Source organism: Chrysemys picta, chromosome 6 (genome assembly GCF_011386835.1).
Source record: "Chrysemys picta bellii isolate R12L10 chromosome 6, ASM1138683v2, whole genome shotgun sequence".
NCBI lineage: Eukaryota > Metazoa > Chordata > Testudines > Emydidae > Chrysemys > Chrysemys picta.
The window spans coordinates 13,462,158-13,477,992 of NC_088796.1; the positions used below are offsets into that span (position 1 = coordinate 13,462,158).

The 15,835-nt window shown below is 41.9% G+C and overlaps 1 protein-coding gene across 1 annotated transcript in view; it reads left to right on the forward strand.

Annotated features, from left to right (window-relative positions):
• The window catches only part of LOC101938496 (elongation factor 2-like), a 31,629-nt gene that overhangs the window by 8,057 nt on the left and 7,737 nt on the right, over positions 1-15,835 (forward strand). Inside the window, exons 2-10 of the mRNA XM_008166050.4 lie at positions 1,608-1,822; positions 3,613-3,794; positions 4,279-4,490; positions 5,497-5,678; positions 10,288-10,393; positions 10,985-11,098; positions 12,349-12,487; positions 14,802-14,997; positions 15,300-15,558. Coding sequence (XP_008164272.2) covers positions 1,608-1,822; positions 3,613-3,794; positions 4,279-4,490; positions 5,497-5,678; positions 10,288-10,393; positions 10,985-11,098; positions 12,349-12,487; positions 14,802-14,997; positions 15,300-15,558 — 1,605 coding nt within the window. The remainder of the gene's footprint in view (positions 1-1,607; positions 1,823-3,612; positions 3,795-4,278; positions 4,491-5,496; positions 5,679-10,287; positions 10,394-10,984; positions 11,099-12,348; positions 12,488-14,801; positions 14,998-15,299; positions 15,559-15,835) is intronic.

Here is a 15,835-nt window from a genome sequence, read left to right on the forward strand (position 1 = left end):
CTTCCTGGTTGGGCCTTCGGTTGCTACTGTAATATAAATAGTGATGTTGGAAATACATGGCATTTCAAATCTGCAATGTACAAATCTTCTCACTGATATCAGTGTAACTCAAATGACAGGAGCAGATTTAACAGCTTTTAGAGAACATCCAGTCCTGCGAAATAAGTGTGTGAAATATAATACTTTTATTCAAGCTGACAACTAATACTGAAAAACTAAACAGCTGCATGGAAAGCAACTGTGTTAAAGCAAAGAATACAGAAAATTTAAGGCCATGTCTACACTACCACTTATGTTGGCAAAATGTATGTCATTCAGGGGTGTGAAAAAACTCTCCCCTAAGCACCATAAGTTTCGCCAGCGTAAGCACTCGTGTGCACAGAGCCAACATAGCTACTGCCTCTTGTTTAGGTGGTTTTATTGGTTTTATTATGTCGATAGGAGAGCTGTGCTGTTGTAAGTTCAGTAGTGTAGATGTGGCCTAAACGGGTAATGTGACTCTGACCCTTATTTCAAAAAACAAATAATCAAAACAAATATAGTATAATTGTAGGTATCCAAATTCCGTTTGTCTGAAAATCCTGGTTATCTGAATCCAGGTGCATCCCCATGTTAGTCACTAGAACTTCTGCTTATCTGAATGCCCAGTTAGCCAAAAGTTTGGGATGTCCCCCAGGCCCTTTGGATAAATGGGAGTATACAGTACATTGTTTGCATGTGTATGTGTAGAAATAACTTTCTACTTATATAAGCATTATATTGGGTGGGAGAGTAGCAAACCAGGTATGTTTTTGAGAAAATAAATGATAAAGTTAAAGGAAATAAAGATACAATATTTACATAAATTAATAAAACGGCTTAGTGTAGGCCTGGCCTAGATTCCTATGACATGCAAGTAAGGGTACAATATAGAAGGAAAGGGTTTAATTAGTGAGAGCACATCTCATAATACTTTTGTTTTGTTAGTTATCTATAGCCACACTTGTTCCACCTAAACTCTGTATCTCCTGATTTGTGGGAAATAGGAAGGGGTGACATTGGGCCAGCTCATGCTGCCTCAGCAAGTTGATACATTTTTTTAAGAAGTTGCCAGTTTGTGCTGTGAAATCAAAGTAATTTTTAAAATGAAGTTTCTAGACTTCATAGTTACAAAAACTATCTGCAAAATTCCCCCACTTGGTAAGGGAATTCCCATCTTTTCATGTGCTGTAATATATATACTGCTTACTGTATTTTTCACTTCATGCATCTGATGAAGTGGGCTGTAGCCCACGAAAGCTTATGTCCATATAAATTTGTTAGTCTCTAAGATGCCACAAGGACTCCTCGTTGTTTTATCTGCAAAATGTGAACTGAGTATATCTCAGTGCAGTGATGTCTGTAACAATAGTTCAGAGAGTTAGAAACTACTCCATTCAGCTCTTTTGTATTTGAACTCTGAAGCCTAATGATGATTTAAAATGTCACAGTTAACAATAATACAAAATAAGCAATTTTCATGAGGGGAAATGTGTATGTAATTTGCTTCAGATGTCATTGAAGTATAAAATACTATCTTTTTATTCTATAGAAGTCATATATAGTGCTGTTTCTTTCCCCCCCTTCAGGTGAATTTCACCGTAGACCAGATCCGAGGGATCATGGACAAAAAATCCAATATCAGGAATATGTCTGTGATTGCTCATGTTGATCATGGCAAATCGACACTGACAGACTCTTTGGTATCTAAAGCAGGTATCATTGCTTCAGCCAAAGCTGGTGAAACACGATTCACGGACACTCGGAAAGATGAACAAGAAAGATGTATCACAATCAAGTCTACGTAAGTACCATAAAGTTATTTTTAACCTTTGTCTGAATCTTGTAATGCAACACTGTAAAATTTCCTCCTCACAACCCCCCACACACTCGGATTTTTCTGAGCATAGGGGGAGGGATAGCTTAGTGGTTTGAGCATTGGCCTGCTAAACCCAGGGTTGTGAGTTCAATCCTTGAGGGGGCCACTTAGGGATCTGGGGCAAAAATCAGTACTTGGTCCAGCTAGTGAAGGCAGGGGGCTGGACTCGTATAACCTTTCTGGGTCCCTTCTAGTTCTATGAGATAGGTATATCTCCATATATTATATTATATTCATACATGGATCAATGTTATTGTTAATAGAATGAATGTTAATAGGCCATGCTGTCTGATGACTGTATCACCATACTTTGCTTAAAGCATAGTAGCGATTATTTTCAGAATTCCTTACCTACCGAAGATACAAATGTTAGTGCTATATTCATTTTATTAATTCAACTGACTATCAAAGCATTGCTACATCAATGCCAGGACCTTTAATTTACAGGATAGATGGGGATATCTTCTTTGTTAATTATTTGCTGTTCCACTTGTTTCTTTTGAGTCAATATGTCTTGCAGCTGTGCTTCTTGAATTGAAAATATATATTATATTCTCCATATTGATGTGATGATCTTTATTTTTAAAGTGCTAAATCATCAAGTGGAGTCTTATGGGTGCACTCTTCTCCTAATGTAATATTTTCTATTTGTTACTTGAAACAGCACACATTTAAAATGAAATCCACTAATTGACATTTCATTCTTTTTAAGTATTAAATTTTTGCCACTTTTCTTCACTCGAGCACTTAGAATTTAAATTTAAATACTGTGATGGCTTTTAGTTTTAAGAATCTAATATGAATGTTTTTAAATGATTTTAGTTTGTAGATAACTTGTAGGTAGTGCTAATTATATTAGAGTTATTTTTGTAACAAATACTTCAGTAAAATGGAGGATATCAGGGTTCAGCTTATAAACGCATGTAGTGGTCTCTCCTACTTGCTTTGGGCCAGATTCTGACACTTTTACTCATAATGAATAGTACCTTACTCTGAGTAGTTCCTTTAATCTTAACAGGATTACTTGCAGTAGAGTAAGGGTATGTCTATACTACCCACTGGATTGGCAGGCAGCGATTGATCCAGCGGGGATCGATTCATCACATCTAGGATTTATCGCGTCTAGTCTAGACGCGATAAATCAACCCCCGAGCGCTCTCCCATCGACTCCTGTACTCCACCGATGCGAGAGGCGCAGACAGAGTCGACGGGGGAGTGGCAGCAGTCGACTCACTGCAGTGAAGACACCGCGGTGAGTAGATCTAAGTACGTCAACTTCAGCTACGTTATTCACGTAGCTGAAGTTGTGTAACTTAGATCGATCCCCCACCCAGTGTAGACCAGGCCTAAGATACTACTCACTGACCAGAGATGGCAGAATCTGGCCATTTGTGATGATTGAGAATAGCATCTCGACATGTGACATATGACTCAGTGCAGCAGTGTCAACCAGTTGAAAATAAGTTTATAGAGCAAATGATTTGGTGACAGCTATTCTGCTATGTTGGTCATGAATCAAAATAGAAATTCCTTACAGTCAGAGCAAAATATTGGATCCCAAGAATTTTATGAGCCCCAAAATAGTGTTGAGTAGTTCCTCTTTCATTTTCCTTTAATTTATGTATATCATGATGATCGTGTTTTTTAAAGAGGAGCTACAGGAGACTACATAATGTAGGTTTAAAATTACTGAAATAAAATGTTCTCTCCTGCAGAGCAATCTCTCTGTACTATGAACTCTCGGACAATGACTTGGCCTTTATCAAAGAGAGCAAAGATGGTTCGGGTTTTCTTATTAATTTAATCGACTCCCCTGGACATGTAGATTTCTCCTCCGAAGTTACAGCAGCTCTTCGCGTCACTGATGGTGCCCTTGTAGTTGTTGACTGTGTTTCAGGTGAGTGTGCTTTAACTACAAGGTTTTGCTGCATCAGTAAAAAAAAAAAAAAACCTGGTGGGTGACTTAATGCACTGGCCTTCTTGCTCTGAATGTTTAGTTTCAGTTTGGAACTAGGCTGAAAATGAATTGATGGTGGGTCTTAGTCCCTAGCATGTTCTCCTGTTCACGTTACAAGGGATGAATCTGACCATTCAGGCTCTGTGGGTGAAGTGCAGAGTGGCTGGGGAAGTGAAATCCATCCTCCAACCCAGCATCAGAGTGCAAGGCTGCCGCTCAGACTCCCCATTTCTCCTCCCAGCCTTTTACAATTGCTATCCCATTTTATAGACTGGAATAATGGCTGCAGCCTGTCCCTGCCAATTGCACGAAGCACTGAGGCTACACAAGGAATTCTGTGCTAGGATTCTCTGGCCAGTTTATATAGCGTAAAGTGGTCTTAGCAGACTGAAGAATCTGAACCATTGACTTTTTTTCCTCTTAGGGGTGTGTGTTCAGACAGAAACTGTTCTGCGTCAAGCAGTTGCTGAGCGCATCAAGCCAGTACTGATGATGAACAAGATGGATCGTGCTCTGTTGGAATTACAGCTAAAACCAGAGGAACTTTATCAGACCTTCCAGCGTATTGTGGAAAGTGTCAATGTCATCATTTCCACCTATGGAGAAGGTGAAACTGGACCGATGGGTAATATTATGGTAAAGAAAACGCAAGTTTTGCTTTAAATGATACCAAGAATTAATGTATCAAGAAGCTTCTGTGGTAGTTCACACTTCCTTATCAGGATCTCGTCGCAAACGTGTTCGTAGATTTTATATAGGAGAATGAATTAAAATATTTCCACAGTGGAAGCTGGCAGTTTCCTGAACTCAAGATCCTCTGGCCTAGCACATGAACATACCTGTGATCAGCCCCCTGCTGCCTGTATTGCTTCATCCTCATGCAGAGCAGGAAATGCACCTTCATTGGCTCTGTCTGATGGCCAGGCTGGTCAGACAAACAAATACACTGGTCCATTAGGGCAGACTGGGCTTATTCATTGCTTGCCAAGCACATAACTCTAGCATATATTCATAACTTTCTATGCACCCGGTACCTATATCATGCAAGAATGTTAATGATCAGTGAGTTATTAGTTTTGCACTGATATCTTACACAATATCTTTTAGATACAGATTATGATAACAGTGTGTTAGGTGTAGTAAGTATGTCAGGCCTGACAAGAGCTGCTGCAAAGAGTACTGAACTACCAGATGGCCTCTGTCGCAACCTACTATGTCATGGTCTGGTGGTTAGAACAAGGGTTTATTAGCTAGGATTGTATCCTAGGCTCTTCCACACGGGGGTTCAGTGGAGCTGCAGATACCCAGCCACTAAAATTCAGACCACTTTGCCTAACTTTAGACACGTAGGTTTCAACTTCCAGAGGTAATTCAATACCAAAAATTCACAGAAATTCATGGAAATATTTGGAAGGCTTTAAATCCACTTTCGCTGTAGATATCTTTGTAAAATATAATCAAAACTCCTTGGGTGTAATTGGATTAGCAAAATGGGACAAAATAGAACTCTTGCTTCAACGTAAGATCCAAGAAGACCAGTCTTGTCAAGACTACGGAATATTTTGGGAGTCTCAGTCACGTGCTACATCCCACTGAAAGCAAAGTGTCTTGTCACAGGCATTAACTATCATTCTGTTTTTAGATTGATCCCATTATTGGTACTGTTGGGTTTGGCTCTGGTTTACATGGCTGGGCATTTACTTTGAAGCAGTTTGCTGAGATGTATGTGGCCAAATTTGCTGCCAAAGGTGAAAAAGCACAACTCCCTCCAGCCGAACATTCAAAGAAAGTAGAAGATATGATGAAAAAGCTTTGGGGAGACAAGTGAGTGATGAAATACACATGTATACATAGGCACATGCTTAGCTATCACAGCGATAGGCTGTTCAGGAATATCTTAATGAAGTGTATATATTTAGCACAGTGGCTTGGTTTTCCCTCCCTCTTTAGGACCTTTAAGAACTCATAATTAGGGCCCTACCAAATTCACTGCCATGAAAAATGTGTCACGAACCGTGAAATCTGGTCTTTTGGGTACTTTTACCCTATACTGTAAAAGTATACAAAAGTACACGTCGTTTCTCAAACTGGGAGTCCTGACCAAAAGGGGGTCACAAGCCTATTGTCAGGGGGTTGCGGTATTGCCACCCTTACTTCTGCACTGCCTTCAGAGCTGGGTGGCCAGAGAGCAGCAGCTGCTGACTGGGTGCCCAGCTCTGAAGGCAGCACTGCCACCAGCAGCAGCCCAGAAGTAAGGGTAGCATGGTGTGAACACATCCATGAAATTTGCTATTTATGCCTTGACCAACTTGCAAAAAATGTGTGATTATTCCACGATTTAAGTAGACCCCTACTTATAGTTCAAGAGTAGTTCAACCAGTCCCCACAAGGGGTCCCATTTATTTAGTCCACAGGGTACTCACTGGCCTCCAGGCCCCAACCCCAGTTCAGTCTCTCTCTCTCTCTCTCTAGTCAAAAATACCACAGTGTATTTGAAAACAGAACACAGACTCCCACCATCTTCACCCCAGTTTCAGCTAGACACAGCCCCGTCCTGCCTGAGGACCTGTCTGCTTCCCATTACCTCCTGCCTGGAGTCTGTCCTTCTCTGCAGGCCTTTGCTATCTGTCCCCTTTTTCTTGGGCAGGATCTCTCCTTGCCTTGAAAGCTTTCTCCTGAACTTCCTCAGCTTAGTATCAGGCTTCCTGCCTCTAGCAGTCTCAGTTACTCTCTCATCCACCATCCCCTGTGTTGCCTGCTGCACTTTATATAGGAGTCCCCTGATTTCTCTCAGGTGGGGCTCATTTTGTAATCAGGGCTGGTTTAGCCCCAGGCTCTCCTGCCCCTGGGCAAGGCACCCTGTTACAGAATACATATTTAATGCAGACAGTTTGAGGAGAAGTAGCTTATGCTTTTACAAAAAATAAATGTTAATGAGCAGCCTGAAGAACTAGACATAGTTAACATGTATGGCTCAACAATATGTCTGTGCGCATGTGTGTGTATATATAAAACTATTAGGAATACTACACGTATGTGATACAAATATATTCCAGAGGGGGATTCTGATGGCATAAACCATGGGGGGGTGGGGGAGAGAGAGAGAGACTGGATTGTTGCCAGAACTTGAGGATGGAGTTTGCTTTTATTACAACGTGTGGATAAAATGAATGTGCAGCAAGTTAGATTATGGGCCTGCTCCAAAGCCCACTGAAATCAGTGGCAATCTTTCTATTGAATTCAGAGGGCTTTGTGTTACCCAGGGTTTTCGGAACCCAAAGCAGTGGTAACTTAAATGTTTCTCTCCAGGCGGTGTCAGGAATAAATCAGTGGGGACACAGCTCCTCCGTCTGCTAAATGATTGGCACAAACCAGAGTGCTTTTACCCAGCAGTACTTTTTTCTCAAGTTTTAAAGACACACACATATATGCTCTAGCGGTAGGTTCAGAGTATCCCAAATATTATAGTTACCCAATGTTTGAAATGGTTTCACGTGATCAACAGCCAGGCTTTGGGGGGCCCTCCTTTTGTCCAGCTGTTGGGGAGTTTAGGCGTCAACTCCTTGCCCGAAGAAAAGCTTCCTCCCACTGCTCCAAAGCATATTCTTTTGCTTAATTTTTTTATAGCTAACTTAAACAAAGTATATAACTCCTAGTGACTCCTAGTGGGTCACAATACTAACCCCTAGTGGATCACCAATTTTCCTAATTTTAGCAAACTACTCATTATTTCTTCTTATTAAAGCATTTCTGGTATTTCTAGTTATAACAACAATCAAACAGGAGCACTTAACACCAACGTTGGCTGTCCAAACATTCTTTCCATTTTCATGATACTTACCTTTTTGTCCCATCCTCCGATTCTGATTAGCAAAACTGCAATCATGCAGCTGTTTGGCCTTGCCTCTCAGAGCCCTAAAATTATTTCTAGCTATGTGGTATTTGGTTTTCAGCTATAAATGGCTGGACACACAAAATGGCTGACTGCAGTAATAACAAGTTCTGGGGTTACATTTGGACCATGCCTTATAGCAGGAGGAATAATTATGCACAAATGAATTATAACTGCCTTGTTTGGAAGTTACAGGCTACTTATTAGAAGATGTATTAATGCTTAGTAAGAAATTTTCAGGTGAAAGGCACTATGGAAGTGCTTTACAGATGTTAAATAAAATCTAATATCACTCCATGACTAGGGCTATACCAAATTCGCAGCCATGGAAAACACATCATGGACTGTGAAATCTGGTCTCCCGCTGTGAAATCTGGTCTTCTGTGTTTTTACCCTACACTATACAGATTTCATAGGGGAGACCAGGGTTTCTCAAATTAGGGGTCCTGACCCAAAAGGGAGTTGCAGCGGGGTCATAAGTGTATTTGGGGGGGGGGGGATCGCAGTATTGCCACCCTTACTTCTGCGCTGCCTTCAGAGCTGGGAAGCTGGAGAGCGGTGGCTGCTGAGGGTCCAGCTCTGTACGCAGCAGCGCAGAAGTAAGGGTGGTAATACCGTACCAGGCCATCCTTACTTCTGCGCTGCTGCTGGTGGCGGCTCTGCCTTCAGAACTGGGCTCCTGGCCAACAGCCGCCGCTCTCCAGCTGCCCAGCTCTGAAGGCAGCACCGCGCCAGCAGCAGCACAGAAGTAAGAGTAGCAGTACTGTGACCCCCCCACAACTCCTTTTTGGGTCAGGATCCCTACAATTACAACACCCTGAACTTTCAGATTTAAATAGCTGAAATCATGAAATTTACAATTTTTAAAATCGTATGACCCTGAAATTGACCAAAATGGACCATGAATTTGGTAAAGCCCTATTCATGAGATAAGCAAGTTTATGGGGATATTTAGCATACAGTTGAAGTGATTTATCCAAGATAACAAAAGGTATTTTAGGTAGACCTGAGATTAGAATTCAGGAATTCCTGGCACCCAATTCTTTGCTCAAGCCACTAGACCAATTTCGGTGATTGAAAACACAAATCTAATTCCAGTGCATGGGTATCGCTTACAAAACAAAAAACACTTGCTCCCTGTACTTCTTTTATCCAAAGCAACTAACTCTTCTCCCTATGAATGGAACAGCTCTGAAATGTTCCAAGTAGGAATCTCTCCTTTTCCTACTATTTTAGTGCCCTGTACATAATTCAAGGTGTTCCACACTGAAGCACAGTCTTGTTCTCAGAAAGTGATTGATCAGTAGAAATCTGGAAAACTTTTCAAACCATGGATGATTATCATCTCTTTAAATATTTTTCCTCTAAAGTTCAAACTGGATGAGTAAAGCACCTTAAACCAGTGGCGGATTAATGCATGGGCCCCATGCCCAGAGGACCCGGCCAATCTGGAACCTGTTGTAGTAGGAAGAGAGCCTGAGACATAAGCCCTTGTATTAGAGGCCTGGTATGAGGCAAGACCTGCTTACAAAATTTGGCAAGAACAGGGCTAATAATGCAGAAATACACATTCCTAAGAAGTGCCAAGCACCAGAGTACTTATGCAAACATATTCCAATATTAAGTGGTACCAGAACATCCCAATATTAAGGATGGTATAAAAACATTCCCCAAGGATAACAGGAACACACTGACCCCTTCTTAAAGATAAGGCTAGGATGACAGTACGTAACAGAGATGTTTTAATTGAACCAACATGTACAAGGTGTTGGGTAATAAATAGCTACGTCAGGGGGCAGTAACTATGTCAGAAGCAGTACTAACTTGTTTGTATTAGGGTATAAAGATGTATCTCAGAGGGAGTACTTTTGTCCAGCCGAGGGGGGAATGGAAAGTCCCGTCATTCACTGAGCTGTGTCCATTGTCACAGGCATACATGTCTTAGTATTCTCGTTGAGTTTGCCAGGTGCTATTACTGTGCTTTGTTGACAGTAAACCTGGCCTGGTGCCTTTGTACCTTAACGGATCTTGTGGTCATTGAGCGGTTCGCTCAAGGTCTGCTGTGCCGGCTGTCTGCGTAGAGCTGGGATAGCACACAGGGAGAACACACACACGCAGCCGAACATCTAACCACACCTGTGTAAAAGTGGGGGCGGGGAGGCCCACTGGTGCTGGAACGGTAGCTTCACCCCTGCTCCTCTTCTCCCTGGGGCCCCACCTATTGGCCAGGCTGGAAGCTGGAGCTGGGCTGTGGTAAGAGTCACCAAGGGAGCCTGGGCCACTGTGGGGAGCCCCAGACCTTTCACCTGCCCTGGGCAGGGGCTGGGGTGCCTGAGAGCAGCCCCCAGCCCATGTCCCTGCTCCCCGGGGCGCTCTGCCCAAGGCTACTACACCCAGGTTAAAAAGTGGGTGGGCCATGGCCACCCTGGCCCACCCAGTTCTGGTGCCCTCAGGTCCCTGGAGTGTGGGAGGTCCAAATGTTCTTTGTGCCCAGGGCCCAACTAAATCTTAATTTGTCTCTGCCTTAAACTTTTTATTTAGATATTTTGATCCAGCAACCGGAAAATTCAGCAAATCAGCCACCAGCCCAGATGGAAAGAAATTGCCACGGACGTTCTGCCAGCTCGTTCTGGATCCCATCTTTAAGGTAAAACAGAAAGTTAATCTGTAGCTGTCCCAACTTCTGGCATTTTCATCCAGTGGTATAACTGTAGGATTCAGCCTAGAAAAAGACAGAAGCTCACTCACCAAACGTGGGCTCCAAAAGCTGGTTATCTGTATATCACAGAGTGTGTGCAGTCCCTGCATTCAGGAATTTATGGTCGAGGTAAACTACATACAGCAGCATTAAGGAGAAAGAAAGCAACACAAAGTCTGAAAGAGGAATGGAATGTGGCATAGGTCTTGCATTAAAAAAAATTGTTAGTGCAGTGAATTTGTTTTAATATACAAAAGAAATTATTTTGGTGTTATCCAAATCAAAGGTTTAGGAATTATCTTTCATTGGGAGGTTTAGAAAATAAGTTTGGTGTAACTATCATTTTTCAGATCTTTGCAGGAAATCGTGAATTGTGTTTTTTATAAAGAACAAAGAATTATTAAATAAAAACCTAAATTTGGAGACAGTGTGAGGACATTTTCAATCTGCATGTTACAGATCCACTACTTACAGCAATATGTTGGAACAGATTTAAGATGTATAATGGTAAATCTTCTTTTACCAAACATTTCTCTGTAGATCTTTGATGCTGTTATGAACTTTAACAAGGAAGAGACAGCCAAGCTGATAGAGAAACTTAACATCAAGCTAGATGTTGAAGATCGAGACAAAGAAGGCAAACCACTTCTGAAGGTATTTTAAAAAGATTTAATATAATCATTCAGTTTGACTTTTTTCCTTTAACCCAACAGTCAGGATTAATGGAGTTGTAACATTTGCTGCTGGTCCCCTTCTATTTTTGCTACACAGCACAGCCTTCTAGAATACTTTGTGGGTCTTAGAAGGACTTACCTTATTTGTCAGTGGCAAATCTCAAAGTTTATCAACTAGACATAGGGGGCCAAACAAAGACAACCTTGTGTATCTAGAGTGCCCCAGTTGACAATAAATGATTTGCAAGTGTGAGCCCTTGAGATATGAGAACAGGACTTGAGTCTGATACTGCACAACCAAACAAAGGCATATTGGTTAAGAGGGAGAGAACTTGGATTAAGCAATAAATAAATAACTGAAGAAAACTGCTAATGCAACATACACACACACACACACATATGTGTGTGTGTGTGTGTGTATTTTACATTGGTTGCCTTGAGAACTATAACTATTTCAAAGTTGCCTCTGCATGTTCCCATGTATGGGATGAGCTTTGGGAAATGTCTAGAAAAGCAGTGACTATTGGGACTCCACAGGTACCATTTTGCAGCACTCAGTGTTCAGAGCAGAGGCTGTAAGAAGCTTTATCTCAGTTCTTCTGCTAAACCTCAGAGTCCTTAAGGGTATAAGACTCCATGGAAGAGGGAAAGGCAGGTGGGTGGTGTGGATGTGCAGAGCCAGCCGTCACAAAGAACTGCAATTACTACTGTAGAGCACAGAATTAATAACTCATACAAATGTCATGAATAATGGTGTAATTGGGTGTCCTTTCTACAATTTTCCACAACTGATTAGTTAAATTTGATGGCAAAACTACACATAGAAAATGTACAGTTATACTAATGGTTTGTCAATAAACCTTAAAACTGCTGCTTCCATTCACAGCTTCAGAGTTTAAGGTGGCCCGAAGCATAACTTCCTCCTGAAATGTAGTGCACCAGCTTGGAAAAAACTGAGTTTTCAGAATGCTCCATTTGAATAATTCAAATGTGAAGGTTTTCATTAAAAAAGAAAAAAAACAGGCAATGAGTGGAATAACTGCTTAGTTAGATTAAAGTCTTTTGAACTTTTAAATGGTCCCAGAAGAGCTTTGATTAGTTGTCCTGGTTTTTGCCCCAACTCTATTTTTGGATAGTGTGTAGAAGGGCATTCGTTATTTCTGGGGTCAGTTGTTATGTTTATCATCTCAAATCTAGTTTCAGTGAGGATGCAACTTTTGTGTTTCTCAGGCTGTGATGCGCCACTGGCTGCCTGCTGGAGATGCCTTGCTTCAGATGATCACCATGCACCTTCCCTCCCCTGTAACGGCACAGAAATATCGCTGTGAACTTCTGTATGAGGGGCCACCTGACGATGAAGCTGCTATGGGTAAGGAGGCTGCTCTTCGACTTTGCAACACTAACTACACAATGCCCATAACAAAGATTAAAAATATGTTGTTATCCCCAACCCGTGGAGTAAAACTGACTAGGTGACAAGCCACATAAATCTGGCTCAGAGTTAGTTATTACATTGTGCTGGCCTTTTTTAAATTTAATTTGTTCCATTACTCTGTGTTTGTATGATGGGGCTCCCAACTGGTTGAGGTCGCTTAAGTACTACCACAATGCAATTGTTCAGTAATAATAATTGAATGTTTTCATGCTGCTGCACAATTCACTGTAACTCCTTATCTGCTGGATGGTCTTTAATTCAGTCTCTGAGAATACGTGGGTGGGATGAGTTGGAGGACGGTGTGCACTAACCCTTGGATGTACAGCATGAAGCAACACAACAGCAAGTATATCACTGCAGCATTGGTTATTATCAAATATGGAATCCTGCTGTCCCACCCCAGAGACATGACGTGTTAGGGGGCTGTGCAAGTACGCTGTTCACAGCACCCACTCGGACTCTTCCAGTCAGTTACCCAGGCTGGATTAGTTCAGAGCACGTACCCACTTTGTGGAGTTCTGATCTATTAAATCACTTCTTTAGTTGCTGGAATTTATGCCCACTCTGGCTCCATATAAGAGTCTTGATAGGTTTTCTTGCCTCTGTTCAGGAGGCGCTCTTTCCTGGAGCTGGGTTTGTACTTCACATGGTTTCTCCCAAGCAGGAGTTCCCCAGCTCCCCTCTTGGAGCTGTGGTGGTAGCTTAGGCCAGCTGTAGGGCCTTACCCAGCTGCTCCTTTTCCCCAATTAGTCCTCAGATTCATCAGGCAGGCCTTCTGCTGTGAACGAGGCAGTATATATGCTGATCCCCTTCCTAAAGATCATTCCAATTGGCTGGGAGAGATGAGAGCCTTGTCCCACCCACTCGGCAACGCTTGTGGTCCCTTAAAGAAACGGTAATGGTATGTCCTCCCAACACTAATTCCCAGAACCACTTTCTCTCTACCAATATATCCGAGGGTCCTTGTATCAGACCTCCTAAAATCTTAGAAGGCCACAACAGATGATGGGGATGGGTTGATCTGTAGGCCTCAGCATGCATAATGGGGCAGACTACCCCATCATGCTGAGATGTCTTGGTTATTTGTATCAGACCATACCTGGAGAATCATGATGGGCACCTGCTCCTCCACTTCCAAACTCCTTATGTGGAGTCCCATATTAAACTATCATCACCTCCATCTTGTTCAACATCTGTATGAATCCACTAAGGGAAATTGTGCATTACCATTACATCAGAGGCAAATGGTGCCATCTCCCAGCTTCCAAAGGCTTAGCTGAGATCAGCAACTGGATAAAGAGTAAATGGCTGAGGCTGAACCTGGGTAAGACTGAAATGATGCTGGTAGGGAGAAGGAGGCACTGTGCAGAACTCATCGTCTCTATAATATTGCCCTTCATTGATAGCTTCTTCTCTTAGGTCACGAAGACAGTCTGCAGCTTCAGTGTCCACCTGACATTTCACTGCTTTTAGAAACCCAAATAAATATGGATCCAACAACCATCTAGATTTGGCAAGAAGATTGCGCGGCCTCCTGTTGGATCTGGACTTAGCCGTAGTGAACCAGGCATTCATGACCTCCAGACTTGATTTCTGAAACTCTCTGTACCTAGGTCTGAAACAGGTGACCTCTTTAAAAACAAATCAGTTGGTCACTAATGGCAGGCAATCTCCTCTGTAACAGACCACTGGCAACATGTGACTTCAGTGTGCTGCTTTGGTTCCTGGTGAATCAAAATCAAAGCTTTTGCCCTCCTCTTCAAGATCTACATCCAAGTAGGCCAAGTTACATGAGGAACCACCTCACTCTGTGATCTTGGCTTTCCATAACGTGTGTGTTCTACTGGAGCAATGGAACTTGCAACCAAAAAAGTAAAACTTGTGCTTGCAGGAGACAGAGATTTATTGATGATTGGCCGAATTCTGGAACTCACATATGGAAGACATAACGTTGACCACAAACCACCGTGCCTAAAGAGCAAAACCCAAAACCCACTCCTTTGAGCTAGTCTACCACACTATACACCTGCCACACACATACACAGACCTGTGCCCTCTGGACTGGAAAGTAGGAGAGCTGTTAATTATAACTTTAGGCATATTTAATTTTGGAAGGCATTCACAATAATGGATACCATATGAAAAACAAGGTTTATAAAGTGGAAGGGGAAGGAAATGCTCAGTAAAGTGTTAGGCCTAGTTTTAAACAGATTTTGAAGCCTCATTGAAATGCATTGTTTTACTGTAGGTGTCAAAAACTGTGATCCCAAGGGCCCTTTGATGATGTACATCTCCAAAATGGTCCCCACAACTGATAAGGGACGTTTCTATGCCTTTGGAAGAGTCTTCTCTGGTATTGTTTCCACTGGACAGAAAGTTCGAATCATGGGACCAAACTACACACCTGGCAAGAAGGAAGATCTCTACCTAAGATCTATTCAAAGGTAGATGGAAATAGTTTGCTTCTGTTGAAGAAGAATGCATGCATGCAAAAAAAAAAAAAAAAAAAAGGTCAAGATGCTTGCAAAGCCTATTTTTGGGAACCTAAGTAAAGGAGGATTGTTTACTTTTTTCTATTAAAATACCAAATTTGTATTATTATTTTTTTTTTTGGCTTACATAACAGAAAATGAGTACCAGAAGGAATGCAGGCAAACAAGGAAGTTTCTATAACTGCCTTTTAGGTATAAAAAGGCATCGTTTCAACAGCTATTTAAGGATTGTTACCCAATCTCTGTCTTTATAGAACCATTTTGATGATGGGTCGTTATGTTGAGCCCATTGAGGAAGTACCCTGTGGCAACATTGTTGGTCTAGTTGGTGTTGACCAGTTTTTGGTGAAGACGGGTACAATTACCACCTTTGAGCATGCACACAACATGCGAGTGATGAAATTTAGTGTTAGCCCCGTTGTACGTATTGCTGTTGAAGCTAAAAACCCTGCTGATCTACCAAAACTAGTTGAAGGTCTAAGGCGTCTGGCCAAGTCTGATCCCATGGTTCAGGTGAGTGTTAGTGTTCAGGTGAGTGTTAGTTTTAGAGTTGCTGGTTTGCCGTGAAGTACTCAGACTTTATTCAGAAAGAGACTTATTCATGATAGCTTTCATAATCTGATGTTTAGAATCTGCAGCCATACCACTTACGTTGTAATCATTTGAAACTCAACAAGCTAAGCAGGGATGGGCCTAGTCAGAACTTGGATAGGAAGTCTCTAAGGAAAACCCAGGTTTTGCAATGAGTAGTATTGGTTATTCATTAGGCAGCACTCTTCCCTTTGATTTA